The sequence below is a fragment of the Pleurodeles waltl genome, chromosome 1_2 (assembly GCF_031143425.1).
Source record: "Pleurodeles waltl isolate 20211129_DDA chromosome 1_2, aPleWal1.hap1.20221129, whole genome shotgun sequence".
NCBI classification, from domain to species: domain Eukaryota; kingdom Metazoa; phylum Chordata; class Amphibia; order Caudata; family Salamandridae; genus Pleurodeles; species Pleurodeles waltl.
In genome coordinates, this window is record NC_090437.1 from 1,229,552,508 (window position 1) to 1,229,569,570 (window position 17,063).

The following is a 17,063-nucleotide window of genomic DNA, read 5'->3' on the forward strand; positions in this document are numbered from 1 at the left end:
TGTGTGTGTGTGTGTGTGTGTGTGTGTGTGTGTGTGTGTGTGTGTGTGTGTGTGTGTGTGTGTGTGTGTGTGTGTGTGTGTGTGTGTGTGTGTGTGTGTGTGTGTGTGTGTGTGTGTGTGTGTGTGTGTGTGTGTGTGTGTGTGTGTGTGTGTGTGTGTGTGTGTGTGTGTGTGTGTGTGTGTGTGTGTGTGTGTGTGTGTGTGTGTGTGTGTGTGTGTGTGTGTGTGTGTGTGTGTGTGTGTGTGTGTGTGTGTGTGTGTGTGTGTGTGTGTGTGTGTGTGTGTGTGTGTGTGTGTGTGTGTGTGTGTGTGTGTGTGTGTGTGTGTGTGTGTGTGTGTGTGTGTCCCCTCCAAGATTCCCCTCCCTGCGGTGTAGCGCTCCTGCCTGAAACTGCTCGATTTTGGACACTTGGGGGATTCCTGTACTGTCGAAAGCCTGGGCGTTCGCGATGTGTGTAATCTGAGGTACCTTTGACGCTTGAACCCCGTTTCCTGTCCTGTCTGGCATGCAGGAACTTTGAACCATATCTGGTGCTGCACATTGGAATATTTGCCCATCAGTCTTCCAGTGATGTCAATTCCACTGGACAGGTAGGCATGATTTACATATGTCCAAGAGTGAGTGTTATCAAGGCTAGATTATGGCAGGTTTCTACATGCTGTTGTGGCTAATGAACTCTAGTCCCCCTGAAAGGTGGCCTTCACATCATCACAGACCAGTCACTGGACTAAAACTGTCAATCAACCATACCAAGCATGACCATGTCTGGGTCTTCTTGGACCAATATGGTATCTTCAACTTCCTGTGCATTACCTACAAAGCCCATTGCCAAATTCTACCAATCTAACCAGATTACAAGGTTAGTGCAGAAGTGAAAAACCTGCAGCTAGAAAAAATAACAGCCTAATATAGAACTAGATGGCAACAAAACATCCTAGGGTTGTATGTATGTAAAGTTAATTATATAAGGCAAACCTACCTAAGGTGCAAACGAATGATGAACATCACCAAGAACCCCATGGTACAATTCAAAGTAATTTACAATAGCACAGATACCAGAGGCATATCCTGCGAGATGGCTGTGCTCCTTGAAGAGAATGACTCTCCAACTTATTACTGAGCTGCATGAGAGAAGAAGCAGTTCTGATATCAGTGGAAATGTTGTTCCACATCCTGAGTGTCAGATGGAGAAGTTCTGCTTTCTGTTTTTTTCCTTCTTGTATTTCTCCATCACAAATCTGGAAATACCCCGACTCTTAGTACATAGGTGGCCACTTAAGGTGGTCATTTTGTCTGTCATTTATTCAGTGGTTCTGCTATGGAGAGCCCTGCAGCTGAGGCAACAGTTGTTGAAGATGAAGGAAGCTTTAATTGGGAGCCAACATAGTTGCTTTAACGTTTGGGTGATATATAGGGGTGGGCATAATTAGAGTAATTTAGTAATTCTGTGTTACTCATGTAATGCAGAACTACTAATTAATTCCACTGTTTCGCCAGGCGGAATTAAATTAGCACTGTAAATGGTTTTGAAAAAGGGCTGGAAGAGGGAAAAATCCCTCTGTTTAAAAGCCCCTGCAGATAAAACTTTATTCTGCAGTGATTTTTAAACATAGAGGGACTGCACCTTCTTCTACCCTTTAAAGTACAACTGCAGTGCAGTGCATGCCCCTTGGCGCCCTTGATAAGTAGGTAAGGGAACTGAGCAGTTGACCTGGCAAAGGTAAGTTTGATTTAAATTTCTTTTATAAGGGAGCAAGGTAGGGATGCCCTGACCCCCTAGACCCTAATAGGCGAACCCAGAGGAACCCTCCCTGGGGCCAAAACTAAAAAAGCAGCAAAAAATGCTGCAATCCTGCAGCCAAGCCCTGTGACCAACCCCCTTCCGTGCACGGCTGAAGCCAGGCGCAGTGTGGGGTTGACTGCTTTCATGGGAGTTGGCCACAGGGCCTGGTCGGGCCGCAGGCCAGGCCTTGTGGTCAACCTCTCACTGTGCATGGCTGAAGACTGTGCACAGCGTGGGGTTAGACCAGGCCCTGCAGCCAGCTCCCCGCATCACTGATGACATCATCCAATGAGTGTCTTAGTTTTTTTTATGGTTTACACAGTGGCAAGTAACTACCATATTACTATTCTACCTAATATTGTACAGCATGTGCCCAGCTAGTGGGTATAAGTGTTTACAAAAATGCATGTGCTCCTAATACATCTTAGGTGAGTAGAGGTCTTGAACACATTATAAATCTGTGTATTGAAGAGTAACTGTGGTGCAGGTGACAGTTGACGATTTGTGTTCATTATGTTCCACATAAATTTTCTTTATTAGTGCAGAAAAAGTTTCCAGCAAAGGAAATATTCTACGTACTACATATTGCAAGCAGCCTCGAGGTATTAGCTAACCATCTCAGCATGACAATTTCAGAAGACTGTGTCCACTAGGTACTGAGCTATGTACATGTGCTTGATTTCCTTCAGAATATGGTTTATCTGTAAAGTTTTCATCACAGTTTGGAAGCTGCAGGTAGTATAATCATTAGCACCTTCAGGAGTTAATTATTTTAAGTGAATATTGTTTTTTTTTGCCAAGTGTCGCAGAGTGTAGACTCTTCTTAGCAGATACTATGTAGTGTATTTTTCATTAGAATCTCTTAGTCTTCAAACAGTCTGGTATAGGGTAAACTCTCTCCATACAGTGAATCCTGTTTACAGTAGCCATGTCTACTCATATTAACTTCATTTCTCAATGTAGGTTTGGTGAGGGGTTTGAGAGAAATAAAAGCTGCCCATTGCAGGCCAGTCCTTTTGGAACAGACGTTCATTATTTTTAGGTACCTGGCTTTCTCTGAACAGTTGTCTACAGACTGAACACTGTATGCAAAGAGGATTTCCAGCATATATGTGGTTAGTTGTTAATGTGAACTACGCTACCCTTGAAGTGTATGGTATAGGGTCAAGGTTAACATAAACAATATCAAAGGGTTGACTGTAAGTTAATCCAGTCACAAATAAATCAATACTAACAATAATATTCAGAGATATGGGTGCAGTACAATAATCCTTTAAGTACAGATTACACTTAAAGCACTACAGAAGGATCTACAATAGGCACTACTGCTCTGTGAAATAAAGTGATCACACAGTGCAAAAGGATGCAGTGATTAAAAAACATAAAAATAAAAATAAACTGGGTAACAGACAATAAAGTGGACCGTTGAAGGGCTAATACAATGAATGGCTAAACACAATAATGGAAGAATCCATCAATTTCTCACTAGCTCCTGGTTGACCAACTTGTTAGCAAAATGTCTTTATGGCCCCAGAAATCAATGGCGTTTCGACCCAGAGGACTGCTTCAGGGTCCTCATCAGGACAATAGTCAACTTTTGGAGCACAGGTAGATCCTATAAAAAATAATAATGTACTAGTGAGGCATATAAAAGAATGGAATTACACTGAGTTCAGGTCTGAAAGAATTTTCATAGTTACTCCATTCACTTGAAAGCTGGCAATATTGATTAGCTTGAGGACTCTCTGCATGTTTCCCCTGCTAATCAGTGGTAACGTGCTTGTGCTTTCTCTTTAAAACATGGTAAAATTGGGTTAAACCTAATTGCCACAATTAATTTACTTGTAGATCCATGGTGAATAATACTACAAGTACCCAGGGCCTACGAGAAAAACAAGGAAAAGGTGAAAATCGTGAAGTTTGGGCTCTTTGTGACCTCAAATGGGCCTGTTCACGCCTAAACACTGCCGCCCGCAACAACCTCCAATACGAAACTCCAGAGAGACCAGATATTTGAGGGGACAGCGACCGTCTGTAACAACCGGCAATGCAAGACATGCACTTTGCTTTGACAGCAAACATTAGGGGTGATCAATCAACCTGAAGCTAAAGCAACAACCGCCTCTTCACGCTACAGCAATTACCACCATCCGTGCCCCTTGACCTGCTCTTTATGCCAAAAGCCTTCTCCTTGCAGTCTTGGAACTCTTCTCGTGGGACTTGGGAAGGTATCTCTATAGCAGGACTTACTTGGTCCCTGTATCCAACCCATGCTCCACTGCGGTCTGAAGTTGTGACTTTCTCTCAGTCTTGCGTAACCAGATAACAGTGAGCAGCGCTTCTGCTTCTTGGTGCTATTTTCACTAAAACTTTAGAATTCAATATCTCTAATTCTACTGATCGGATTTTTGTCTTTCTGGTATACTTTTGTTTATTAAAATGTAATAAATTTTTCTAAATTGGTTTGGAATTTTTCTTATACTTTATTTTCACTTTATTACTTCATTGGGTGCTGCATAAATACACATTTCCTCTAAGTTAAACCTAAGTGCTTGTGTGCCACGCTAGCAAAGAGTTAATTTTGTGAATTTTATGGTTCAACCTGATTGTGGTTGTTGATTAAGCGGGGCTTTTATCCCCCTCAACGAATAAGCCAAATTCATACAGACAAGTTTTTATTGGAAGATAAACATCTGGATTATTTCATTGTTGCAGGAAGAGTTAGCTTGCGGGAACGCCTGGAAGCATTATTGCATTTGTATGACACTATGATGTAACTGGAACCAGACAATTAGGAATGGTCAAGTCAGGTTGTGACCTTTTTGGGTCTACAACTGGACACAATGAAAATGGAACCAAGAATGCCAAAATAAATCTTTGAGGTGTTGCAGTTGCTGAAGCAAGTAGTTGGTGCTAAGACGTTGGTGTTCAGGAAAGTTTGTTTTGTTGGGAAATTTAAATTTGCTTATAGAGATTTACGTCCAAGGATGACATTTTACATAAACTTGTGTTTTCTATGGCAAGAGCTATTATGCTGCATCACAAGATTCACTTGGGTGCGGGTTGAGTTGAGAGACGATTTAAGGATGTGAATAACTTTCCTGAAGCATTTGCAAGGTCTATTCTGATGCTGAGGGCACCAGGGGATATGATGTTTTCTAGGATTGGAAGTGGTGTGCTAAGAATGTTTATTGCTATCCAACTCAATGGTACTCATTTATCAACATCAGAAGGATGTAAGGCAGAGTAACATTTAAAATTCAAAAACAAATAGTGGTGACAATGATAATAACTTCCTTTCTCCTGCAAAGCTGGTCTGCTCACTCCTTGAAACTCTCCAAACAATAGCAATGAATCAGTAAAATAAAAAGAAACCTGGCTTGGGCAGGAACCATCTTTGCCTTTTTGAGCGTTTTTTTGGCCAATCCACAGTGAGAATAAATTCGGAAGGCTGAATGTAATAGACAGGCTTTCTTGGCAGTTTTGTTTATTTATATAGTACAGTCTGCATGTAATTTAAATATAGTGCTCCAAAAAAACACACATACATTTATTTGTCAGTTGTTTTTTAATAAAAATACTTTACTTTTCTTGGCAAGCCACTAACTGGTATTGGTTTGCCACTACCTTTCACATCTGTTTAAACATGTCCATTGTTCAAAATTGGACTCCAACACACTTCCCACCAGTGTGCCCAGCTTCATTTGCAAGTTCTGATACATTTTAAAAGGATTTAAACTGAGTCATTAATCTATACACAGGATACATTCATTCAGCTTTCAATTCATCAGAGATTTTGTTTATAAATATAATATTTAGGTATATGGTACATACTGGCATGTACATATGGCATATATAATATATCTTTGAGGGCTCCAGATAATCTTCCAGTCATATTGATTTTTATGGGCAACCTATTTTAAAGGTTGTTTAAGGTCAAACAAGCCAGTGCCTCCTTTCACGACTTTTCCTACAACAATACAAGCAGAAGGGGAGCGAAGCTCATCATGGGCACCTAAAAAAATAAAAAAATAAAATCAACAGAAGTGAAAACTTGAACAACAACGGAATAAGCATGCATTACAAGTTAGATGAACATTTAAAAGGTGTTTAGGAAACCAGGACAAAATTAGGATTTGTAAGACTTTTGAAATACAATGCCATATTTTTACTCTAAACTCGTCTTGCTGAAATATGATTGTGGTTAGGGCTTGAACTCAGATTTCTTAATGATCAGAGGTAGGAGAAAGTTCAGTTACTAAGTAAGAAATATTGGCAGCTCTGTTTCCTCAGTTCCTAATTTTATAACAGATAGGCATCTGGTTGTTCTTGTTGTGACTAAACATGATACGTTAATGGCTTAGAAGTGCTCAAAGTCCAATTTGTGCCCAAGGCAGGTGGAGCTTGGGCACTAGATAAGCTGGAAGAACTATAAAACTCAGTGTTGAAAGACAAGGTGAGACATCATTAGAGCAGGCCATGTGACAACTTGGAGAATTTGTACCCTACCTAGGAGACCGCAATACTCCATGATTCCGCATAAAACAGATAAGCCTAACAAATGATCACTAAATATTTACTCTTATGCCAGAAATAAATTTACAGCAACTAAATCTAAAGCAACTGTAGCAGGAGTTCACATTCCTTTGAGGACACATTATCTACAAGACAGTCAGCCCTCTTCACCGCTTCCAGCGAAACCTCCAGGTTTGAAAGCAGAAATGTGGGTATTTCAGACATTGATGTTTTTTTCAGGATTCTCAAACTGCAAAGGTCGGCCGTACGCAGCTTGATGTGGATGGCTACACAAGAGCATCTGGTGGGGGGAGACCAAATACTGATGACGGTGGCAAACAGATCGCAGTAGGAACTGGTAGGCACCTGATGAGTGATAGCAGTCGGTCTCTGTTACTTTGCCGAATCCAAAGATTACGGAAAGTTAATGACAGCAACCTTGGATAATTTTCTTATGGATGAAGAAAATTTGTTAATTACCTGTAACTTGAGATCTCTAGTATTGGAAGCTTTCATAGATTCACATGTTTGAATCATTCCCTGTCGTCGAGATGGGAGCCCCGGTACATTTAACCAATAGGTTTAAACCTAAGGTCCCTTAGGCCTCTTAATTTAACACTCTATCAGAGTCATTTTGAGGAAAAGGACCAAACTTCATAATCTACCACCAATCAGGCGATACCACCCTTTAGAACCTGCCTGAGAGACGCTCCAACACCTCAGATTTTCAAAGCACAATTTCGTAAAATATGTAAAAGAAAAAAAGAGAGGTGAAGGTGAGCTTCTCCGGGAAGGCAGGCGAGTCACATGTGAATCTATGAAAGATTAGAATACTGGAGAACTAAAGTTACAGGTAACTAACTAATTTTCTTACTCCAGTTTTGGAACTTTCATAGATTCAAATGCTTGAATCAGAGTAGTAAGCAGTATAAATGTACATTGTAAAACTCCTCCAATTTGTTCAATGCATACATTGAAAGCATGTTAACATACACCGATATATAGATTTTTTTTAAAAACATTATAGGGACACCGCAAAAAGAATTTAGCATGAATCTCAGAAGTCTAGTCATAGACAATCTGCATACCTGAAATTAGGATGGTGGGATGAAAGAAGTAGCTCACCTTCAGTGGAAAAGATTCCTGAGGACTGCTTGTCCAACCGGTACCTCTCCATGAGATAATGCTTCCAAGCAGAAATGTCTGGTAAACGTACGGCAGCTCTTCCAAGTTGCTGCTCTACAAATGTCTTGAAGCGGTACACCAGCAAACAGCGCTGCTGAAGAGGAAATTGCCTGCGTTGAGTGCGCACGGACAGATGAATGCAGTGGCTTACCCGCTGCCTGATGGCAAAACTGAATTGCTGAGGAGATCCAGCTAGCTATGCTCTGTTTAGAGAGCGGTTGACCCCGTCTGGGTGCACTGTAAGCTACAAATAGTTGGTTGGTTCTGCAAGATGGTTTAGTCCTGCCTAAATAGAAGTGATTACATCTTTTAATGTCTAACAAGTGTAATGTTCTCTCCGCTAGAGGAGTCGGATTTGGAAAGAATGTCCTGAAAACTAAGGGCTCATTCAGATGAAAATCCGAAGGGACCTTTGGAATAAAATGCAGATTAGTGCGCAAGATTAGTCTATCCTTTTTAACCTGCAAAAACGGCTCCTGTATGGAAAGCGTTTGTATCTCACTGACTTGTCTGGTTTATGTCAGGGCAACAAGTAAGGCATCTTTCCAGGGGAGGAATTTCGTAGAAGCTCTATTAATTGGCTCAAAAGGCTGCTTCATAAGTTGCGCAAGAACAATATTTAAATTCCAAGACGGAGAAGGAGGTCTGAATGGTGGAAACACTCTGAAAAGCCCTTTCAGAAATCATTTAATCAACCTAGAGGACCATAACAAAGATGAAGAGTCTGAGCTTCTATAAGATGCAATCGCCTCCAGGTGAACCTGTCAGCACCAGGACAGTGCGCGCTCTACGGGCATCTAGAATGCAAAAACCCAACACTTGCAAGATAATGTAATTTATGCATTGTGATGATATGTTATTGTTTAACCGTTTGCATTGCAGAATTCCATCCAAAAGATTAATTTTTAAGGTGCTTATAAATACTGTACATTTGCAATGTATTGCTGCAGACATTCAGAGTGTGTTAGGGTGTGGTCCCTTTCCAGGGCCTTCTAGAGACTTTCCCTGCAACATGCCTGGTCGTGGTTCTAGGCTGGGCCAAGACTCTATAAAAGAGTCAGCCCAACTTCCAGTGCTCACTATTCAGAGGTCCCGGTGCAGAGCAGCAGCTTCTTCCTGAGCTCCTGTCCCGGTGGCCTATTTGGATTTTCCAGTCTTCTGCGCTCATCTCTCATTGGTGATCACTGTTTCCAGGCGGTAGGACGGTGTTTGGACATTTCCCAACACCGTAATTGAGAATTTTCATATTCTTGATTTTAATTCTTAAATGAATAACAGATTACTTGTGTGCTGCCATTTTTTGACATTTGTATGGTGGTTTGCAAATAGGGAGGAGGCGCAATTTATTCCATAAAGATTTGACTTCGTTATTACATTGTTGTTTATTGCGCGCTGATATTTCTTGACATTTACATGATGTTTTACGAGTTGGCAAGACGTGCAACTCGTTTCATGAGCATTTAATTTTGTTGTTCATTGCGCGCTACCATTTTCTGGCACTTACATGGTGGCATTCGAATCGGCAACACGTGCGATTCTTTCCTTGAGTGTTTTTTCATGTTATTCATTGTGCGCTACCATTTCTTGGCATTTGCATGGTGGCATTTGAATCTGCAAGACGCGCAATTCTTTCCCTGAGTGCTTTTCATGTTGTTCATTGTGCGCTACCATTTCTTGGCATTTGTATGGTGGCATTTGAATCGGCAAGACGCGCAATTCTTTCCTTGTGTATAAATAATGTAAATTACTGTGTGCTACTATTCTAAGACATTTTCTTGGTAGCATTTCAAGTTGACACGTTGTGTGATTTATTCCTTGAATCTACGTTGTGTGATTTCATGGTGCATAATCCTTTAATGGTGTTTAATACTCATATAAAAATCTGCAATGTGCGCAATTCACTTCCCAATGTTTTTTCTGAGATGAACACAACAATACCAGAGTTCTAAATGTAATGCTGTGTGTTCCTGATATATATTCTTAAAAGGAGATTCATATGGTTGTTTAGAAATTGCTCAGAGTGTTTCCTGATTCTCATGCTAAAGAAAGTACTCGAATCTGAAAGTCCTATTTAACTTTTCCTGTTTCCTCCTCAGGCATTCTGTCATCTAAAGCCTAGTCAGTTTTAGGACTATTCTAGGGTTGTTCATGTTTTTCGGAAAAGACCAAGCTTAGAGTTGTAGCATGGTACTGATTTCATGAGATGTAATTTTGATGTTGTGTTTTAACCTTTTGCTTCCTACAGGTCTCCTTCCCAGCTGTTCCCGTCCTAATCCCCTTTTCCCCACTTGGACTCTCTTAGACTCTGTGATAAATCTAATCAGAGTATTGGAGCGGTCTTGTGGTGGAAGTGTTGGGAACGTGCACAGACCCCGAGGATCTGGTGACGCTGACAGAATAGTGAGCCCACAAATTATTATCCTCCTGGTTTGTGTATGTTCTCAGCATGGCCACACTGGACGAGCTAGTCAAGGCAATCACCCAGCTCCAGTCAGAAGTGGTATCATCAAAGGATTTGACAAATAGTCTAGCTGAGAGGGTGAGTCAGTTAAAGAATAAGGTTGAGAAGAAAGAACAAAGTCCCACAGGTGTGTCTTGGCCAGGTACTTCTTCTCAGACTTCTGGAGGTAATCCGACTAACATTTCCCTCAATGTTCCTTCAGCCATTCCTTTAGATCCCCCAGAATGCTTCTCAGGTGATCCCTTGAAAGCGCAATCGTTTCTGGTTCAAGTGGAACTTCACTTCACCTGCAGACCACATACTTTCCCCGATGGGCTATTCCTCTTGTGCGTAAAAATAGTCCCCTGTTGTACAACTGGAAAAAGTTTGTTCGTGAATTTGAGAGAGTTTTCGATCGTAGAACTGTAACACAGTCAGCAGATCGTGAAATATTAGACTTACGCCAAGGGAATCAGGACTTAGTGTCATATTTAGCCAACTTTAATCGGCTGGTCGCTGAGACATCCTGGCCTGAAGAAAAACAAGCGGCCTTGTTTTACAGGGGACTCAAAGAGGAGCTAAAAGACATCTTAGCGCAAATCGACCCACAACCTGAAAACTGTCAAGATTTAATAAACCTTGTCTTGAGGCTTGATCATCGTTTAAACGAACGAAAAGGAACGCGTAAAAAGACTGAAAAACATTCTAGGCATGCTCATGATAACAAATACTCAAGAACTCCGAGAGAAAGAACGTCGGAACCGATGGAAATTGGAACCATCAGGAGACCTTTGACCAAAGATGAAAAGGACCTACGCAGAAAAAATGGGCAATGTCTCTATTGTGGGCGGAAAGGTCATTTCGCCAAAGATTGTCCAATCAAAACATAGAGCAAGCGAGGCCCAGTTCAGAAAGTTGCAACCAATGCATCAGTCGAGTCGGAAAATCTAAAGCACCCAAGTTGCAGAGAAGGGTTGCTCTTGGGTGTCACCGTGGATCCTTCACAATCCAAACATCAAAAATTGGGAATAAGAGTTCAGGTCAATAAAAAGACCTATTTCAAGAAGGCTCTAGTCGACTCTGGGGCTACCGGAAACTTTGTTGACGCCCAATTGGTTCGTGCATGGGGGATCCCATGTATTGAAAAGAAGACCCCAGAAACCATCCAGGCAGTTGATGGAAAACTCTTGACTGGAGGTCCGATAATTCTTCAGACTGTCCCCTTGACAATAATTTGTGAAGGTAAAAATCAAAGAAAGAAACATAAAGAGGAACTCATCCTTGACGTGATCCATGCTCCCCAGTATGGGATCATCCTTGGCTTGCCATGGTTAACTCATCACAATCCAGAGATTAATTGGGCAGAACGAAAGATTGTGTTCTCATCAGTGCTATGTAAAGAACATTGTCTCCAAAGGACTCAAGAATCGGAAGTTCGCCATTCTTACATAGCTACCGCCGCAGAGAAAGAAGTTCAGTTGCCCAAACAGTATTCGTCTTATGAAGATGTATTTGATGAGAAGGAAGCAGAGAACTTACCTCCTCATAGATCTTATGACTGTCAAATTGATCTAGTCCCAGGGGGGATACTTCCCAACTGTCGTGTGTATGCCCTGTCAGAACATGAAAATCAACATTTACGAAAATACTTGGACCAATTCTTAGAGAATGGTTTCATCCGCCCCTCTAAGTCTCCCACAGCTTCTCCTTTGTTTTTTGTTCCAAAAGCGAACGGAGAGCTTCGAACTTGTATCGACTATAGGGGCTTGAATAAAATCACCATCAAGAACAAATATCCTTTGCCTCTAATTCCGGTCTTACTGGAACAAGTAAAGAAAGCAGAAATCTACACGAAGCTTGATCTTCGAGGTGCTTACCATTTGGTCAGAATGAGAGAGGGTGACGAATGGAAAACGGCATTCAAAACAAGATATGGCCTTTTTGAATACACCGTCATGCCTTTTGGTCTGTGCAATGCTCCAGCAGCATTTCAATTTTTCTTAAATGACGTTCTTAGAGAGTACCTCGATATCTTTGCCATAGTTTACATTGATGACATTTTGATCTACTCAGAGAATGAACATGTTCAACATGTCAAAAAATTTTTGGCAGCCCTTCATAAACACCATTTACATTGCAAGCTAACCAAGTGTGAGTTTCATGTTACCACAGTTGAGTTTTTAGGGGTTATCCTTACCCCCCAAGGTATGGTGATGGCAGAAAGGAAAGTAAAAGCCGTATCAGAATGGCCCATCCCAAAGACTGTTCGTGATGTACGTTTCCTGGGCTTTGCAAATTTTTGCCGGAGGTTCATCAATCATTTCTCCCAGACAGTGGCTCCAATTACTAAGTTATTAAGAAAGAAAGAAAAATTTGTATGGTCCCCAGAAGCAGACCAAGCCTTTTCAACTTTGAAAGAAGCTTTCTCCACTGCCCCAGTCTTGACTCATCCAGATGCGGATCGACCTTTCATAGTGGAAGCTGATGCTTCAGATGTGGCGATAGGAGCAGTCTTGTTACAACGAAACAAAGACACTGGTCAGCTTCATCCTGTAGCTTACATGTCTCGGAAGTTGAACGAAGCCGAACAGAACTATGTCATTGCTGAAAAAGAGCTTCTGGCGATTCGTGATGCCTTTAAAGAATGGAGACATCATTTGTTGGGAGCTAAATATACTGTCACAGTATATACTGATCATCGCAATCTTCAATTCATGAGTTCTGCCAGACTTTTGACTCCTCGGCAATTACGCTGGATGCTGTTTTTTGCCGAGTTTGATTTTGTGGTAACCTTCCGGCCTGGTAAAGATAATCGCAAAGCTGACGCCTTGACCCGCCAAGAGTCTACCACATTGTCTGCAGTTCAAACCTCCAGAGCTATCATTGCTCCTGACAAGGTCCTATGTATTGTAAAAACAGAAGATTTCTTTGAAGACATCCGCAATTCATTCACTGTTGAAAAATGGCAGACGTGGGCCCAAGCAGATCCGAAAAGATCAATCAAGCAAGGATTACCCTTTCACGATGCTCGTTTGTTCGTGCCCACTACCAAACTTCGCAAGATAGTGTTTCATTGGTTGCATGTTATACCTACAGCAGGTCACCCTGGTACTCCTAAAACTCTTGAATTAATCCAACGCTATTTTTGGTGGCCTACTTTAACAAAGGATGTAAAAACAATGGTAAAAAACTGCAAAGTCTGTGCTCGCACTAAAACAAGTCATTCAAAACCGAAAGGGTTGTTACACCCACTCCCAACCCCAAGTCGTCCGTGGGAACACATCTCTTTAGACTTTATTACAGGTCTGCCAGTGGTTCAACAGCATTCAGTATTTCTGGTGGTAGTAGATAGTCTCACGAAATATGGACATTTCATTGCCTGTAAGAAATTACCCACCTCTAGTGAACTGGCAACTATCTTACTGAATAGAGTGGTTCGTTATCATGGACTGCCAAAAGTGATCCTCTCCGATCGGGGATCGCAATTTGCCTCCAACTTCTGGAAGACATGGTGTAAAACACTCCAAGTGACATCTACCCTATCTACTAGCCACCATCCTCAAACAGATGGTCAAACGGAGAGACTAAATCAGACTTTAAAGCAATACCTACGTGCTTACGCTGAAAAAGCACTTAATTCATGGACATCAATGCTCTCGTTAGCTGAGTTAGCCTACAACAACTCCTTCCACACGTCTACTGGCGTTACACCCTTCGTTGGTTTGTTTGGCTATCATCCTGACACCTTGCCCATCACAATTCCTCAAGAAAGTTCTCTCACTCCAGCTGTGTCAGAAATCATTCAACATTTGCATCAAACTCAGAAATCGATTCAACAACATTTAGAAAAAGCCCCCAAAAAATACAAAAAGCATTATGACAAGAAACATTGTGAGGGACCGCAGTATCAACCTGGTGACAAAGTGTGGCTCTCCACAAAACATATAGACTTCAAGAAGAAGCACATGTTCAACCCCAAATTTATAGGTCCTTACACTGTTCTTCAGCAAATCAATCCTGTGACCTATAAACTACAATTGCCAAAATCATTACGGATTCATCCAGTGTTCCATACTTCCCTCTTAAAAAAGGCAGTCCAAAAGGTCCACCCTCATCCAGCTCCTGTTCTAGTACAGGGGGAAGAAGAATATGAAGTCAAGAAAGTGTTGGACTCTAAACTGAGAGGGCGTAACCTATGGTACTTAATCTCATGGAAAGGTTATGGCCCTGAAAGTAATTCATGGGTTTCCGCATCTGATGTTCATGCTCCAGTACTTGTGAGACGCTTTCATCGTCTCAATCCAGATAAACCAGGCCCTAGAGCGCGCCTGGGAGAGGGGAGTACTGTCAACACCAGGGCAGTACTGTCAACACCAGGACAGTGCACGCTCTACGGGCATCTAGAATGCAAAAACCCAACACTCGCAAGATAATGAAAATGTCACTTACCCAGTGTACATCTGTTCGTGGCATCAGTCGCAGTAGATTCGCATGTTTTGCATAGCTCGCCATCTGGTGTTGGGCCGGAGTGTTACAAGTTGTTTTTCTTCGAAGAAGTCTTTCGAGTCACGGGACCGAGTGACTCCTCCTTTTGTCTCCATTGCGCATGGGCGTCGACTCCATCTTCGATTGTTTTTCCCCGCAGAGGGTGAGGTAGGAGTTGAATTGTAGTAATAGTGCCCATGCAATGGAGTGACTAAGTATGCACCTATTTAAGGTTGAGATGATACATATACAAATAGTTGAAGGTAACTTCCAAACTGCTACAGGCTCCCGGGGAGGCAGGTGGGCACATGCGAATCTACTGCGACTGATGCCACGAACAGATGTACACTGGGTAAGTGACATTTTCAGTTTGATGGCATCTGTCGCTGTAGATACGCATGTTTTGCATAGACTAGTAAGCAGTTATCTCCCCAAAAGCGGTGGATCAGCCTGTAGGAGTGGAAGTAGTCTGAAATAATGTTCTTAATACGGCTTGACCTACTGTGGCTTGTTGTGCGAATAACACGTCTACACAGTAGTGCTTGGTGAATGTGTGAGGCGTAGACCATGTGGCTGCCTTACATATTTCTTGCATTGGGATGTTTCCTAGAAAGGCCATGGTAGCACCTTTCTTTCTGGTTGAGTGTGCCCTTGGTGTAATGGGCAGCTGTCGTTTAGCTTTAAGGTAGCAGATTTGGATGCATTTAACTATCCATCTGGCTATACCTTGTTTTGATATTGGGTTTCCTGCATGAGGTTTTTGAAATGCAATAAATAGTTGTTTAGTCTTTCTGATGTTCTTTGTTCTGTCAATGTAATACATCAATGCTCTTTTGACATCTAATGTATGTAGTGCCCTTTCAGCTACGGTATCTGGCTGTGGACAGAACACTGGAAGTTCCACTGTTTGATTTAGATGGAACGGTGAAATAACCTTTGGCAAAAATTTAGGATTGGTCCTTAGGACGACCTTATTCTTGTGTAGTTGTATAAAAGGTTTCTGTATTGTAAACGCCTGAATCTCGCTTACTCTTCTTAGGGAAGTAATGGCGATGAGAAATGCCACCTTCCAGGTTAGGAACTGTATTTCGCAGGAGTGCATGGGTTCAAAAGGTGGACCCATAAGTCTAGTTAGGACAACATTTAGGTTCCATGAAGGAACAGGTGGTGTTCTTGGTGGTATAATTCTCCTAAGGCCCTCCATGAATGCTTTAATGACTGGTATCTTATATAGGGAAGTTGAATAGGTAGTCTGCAGGTATGCAGATATTGCTGCAAGGTGTATTTTAATGGAAGAGAAAGCCAGGTTAGATTTTTGTAAGTGAAGCAAGTAACCCACTACATGTTCTGGAGTTGTGTGTAATGGTTGTATTTGATTAATATGGCAGTAGCAAACAAACCTCTTCCATTTACTTGCATAGCAGTGCCTGGTGGATGGCCTTCTGGCTTGTTTTATGACTTCCATACATTCTTGGGTAAGTTCTAAGTGCCCGAATTCTAGGATTTCAGGAGCCAGATTGCTAGATTCAGCGATGCTGGATCTGGGTGTCTGATCTTTTGGTTGTGTTGTGTCAACAGATCTGGCCTGTTGGGCAATTTGATGCAGGGTACTACTGATAGGTCTAGCAGCGTTGTGTACCAGGGTTGCCTTGCCCAAGTTGGTGCTATTAATATGAGTTTGAGTTTGTTTTGACTGAGTTTGTTTACCAGGTAAGGAAGGAGAGGGAGAGGAGGAAAAGTGTAAGCAAATATCCCTGACCAGTTCATCCATAGGGCATTGCCTTGGGACTGTTTGTGTGGGTATCTGGATGCAAAGTTTTGGCATTTTGCGTTCTCCTTTGTTGCAAACAAGTCTATCTGAGGTGTTCCCCAGAGTTTGAAATAAGTGTTCAGAATTTGGGGGTGAATTTCCCATTCGTGGACCTGTTGGTGATCTCGAGAGAGATTGTCTGCGAGTTGATTTTGGATCCCTGGTATAAATTGTGCTATTAGGCGAATTTGGTTGTGAATTGCCCAACGCCAAATCTTTTGTGCTAGCAGGCTTAACTGAGTGGAGTGCGTCCCCCCTTGCTTGTTTAGATAATACATTGTTGTCATGTTGTCTGTTTTGACGAGAATGTATTTGTGAACTATTATTGGTTGGAAAGCTTTTAGTGCTTGAAAAACTGCTAGAAGTTCTAGGTGGTTTATATGCAGTTTTGTTTGATGTACGTTCCATTGTCCTTGTATGCTGTGTTGATCGAGGTGTGCTCCCCACCCTGTCATGGAAGCATCTGTTGTTATTACGTATTGTGGCACTGGGTCTTGGAAAGGCCGCCCTTTGTTAAAATTTATGTTGTTCCACCACAGAAGCGAGAGGTAAGTTTGGCGGTCTATTAACACCAGATCTAGAAGGTGACCCTGTGCTTGTGACCATTGTGATGCTAGGCACTGTTGTAAGGGCCTCATGTGCAGTCTTGCGTTTGGGACAATGGCTATGCATGAAGACATCATGCCTAGGAGTTGTAGTACCATCTTTGCTTGTATCCTTTGTGTTGGATACATGCGTTGTATGATGGTGTTGAAATTTTGAATTCTTTGTGGACTTGGAGTGGCTACTCCTTTTGATGTGTCTATTATGGCTCCTAGGTATTGTTGTACCTTGCGCGGCAGAA

The 17,063-nt window shown here is 41.9% G+C and overlaps 1 protein-coding gene across 1 annotated transcript in view; it reads right to left on the reverse strand.

Moving 5' to 3' along the window:
* Positions 1 to 5,333: 5,333 nt before the first annotated feature.
* Positions 5,334 to 17,063, reverse strand: part of POLR1A (RNA polymerase I subunit A) — a 361,957-nt gene continuing 350,227 nt past the window's right edge. The window contains exon 34 of the mRNA XM_069204279.1: positions 5,334 to 5,799. Within this exon, the coding sequence (XP_069060380.1) occupies positions 5,699 to 5,799 (101 nt within the window). The 3' untranslated portion in view covers positions 5,334 to 5,698. The remainder of the gene's footprint in view (positions 5,800 to 17,063) is intronic.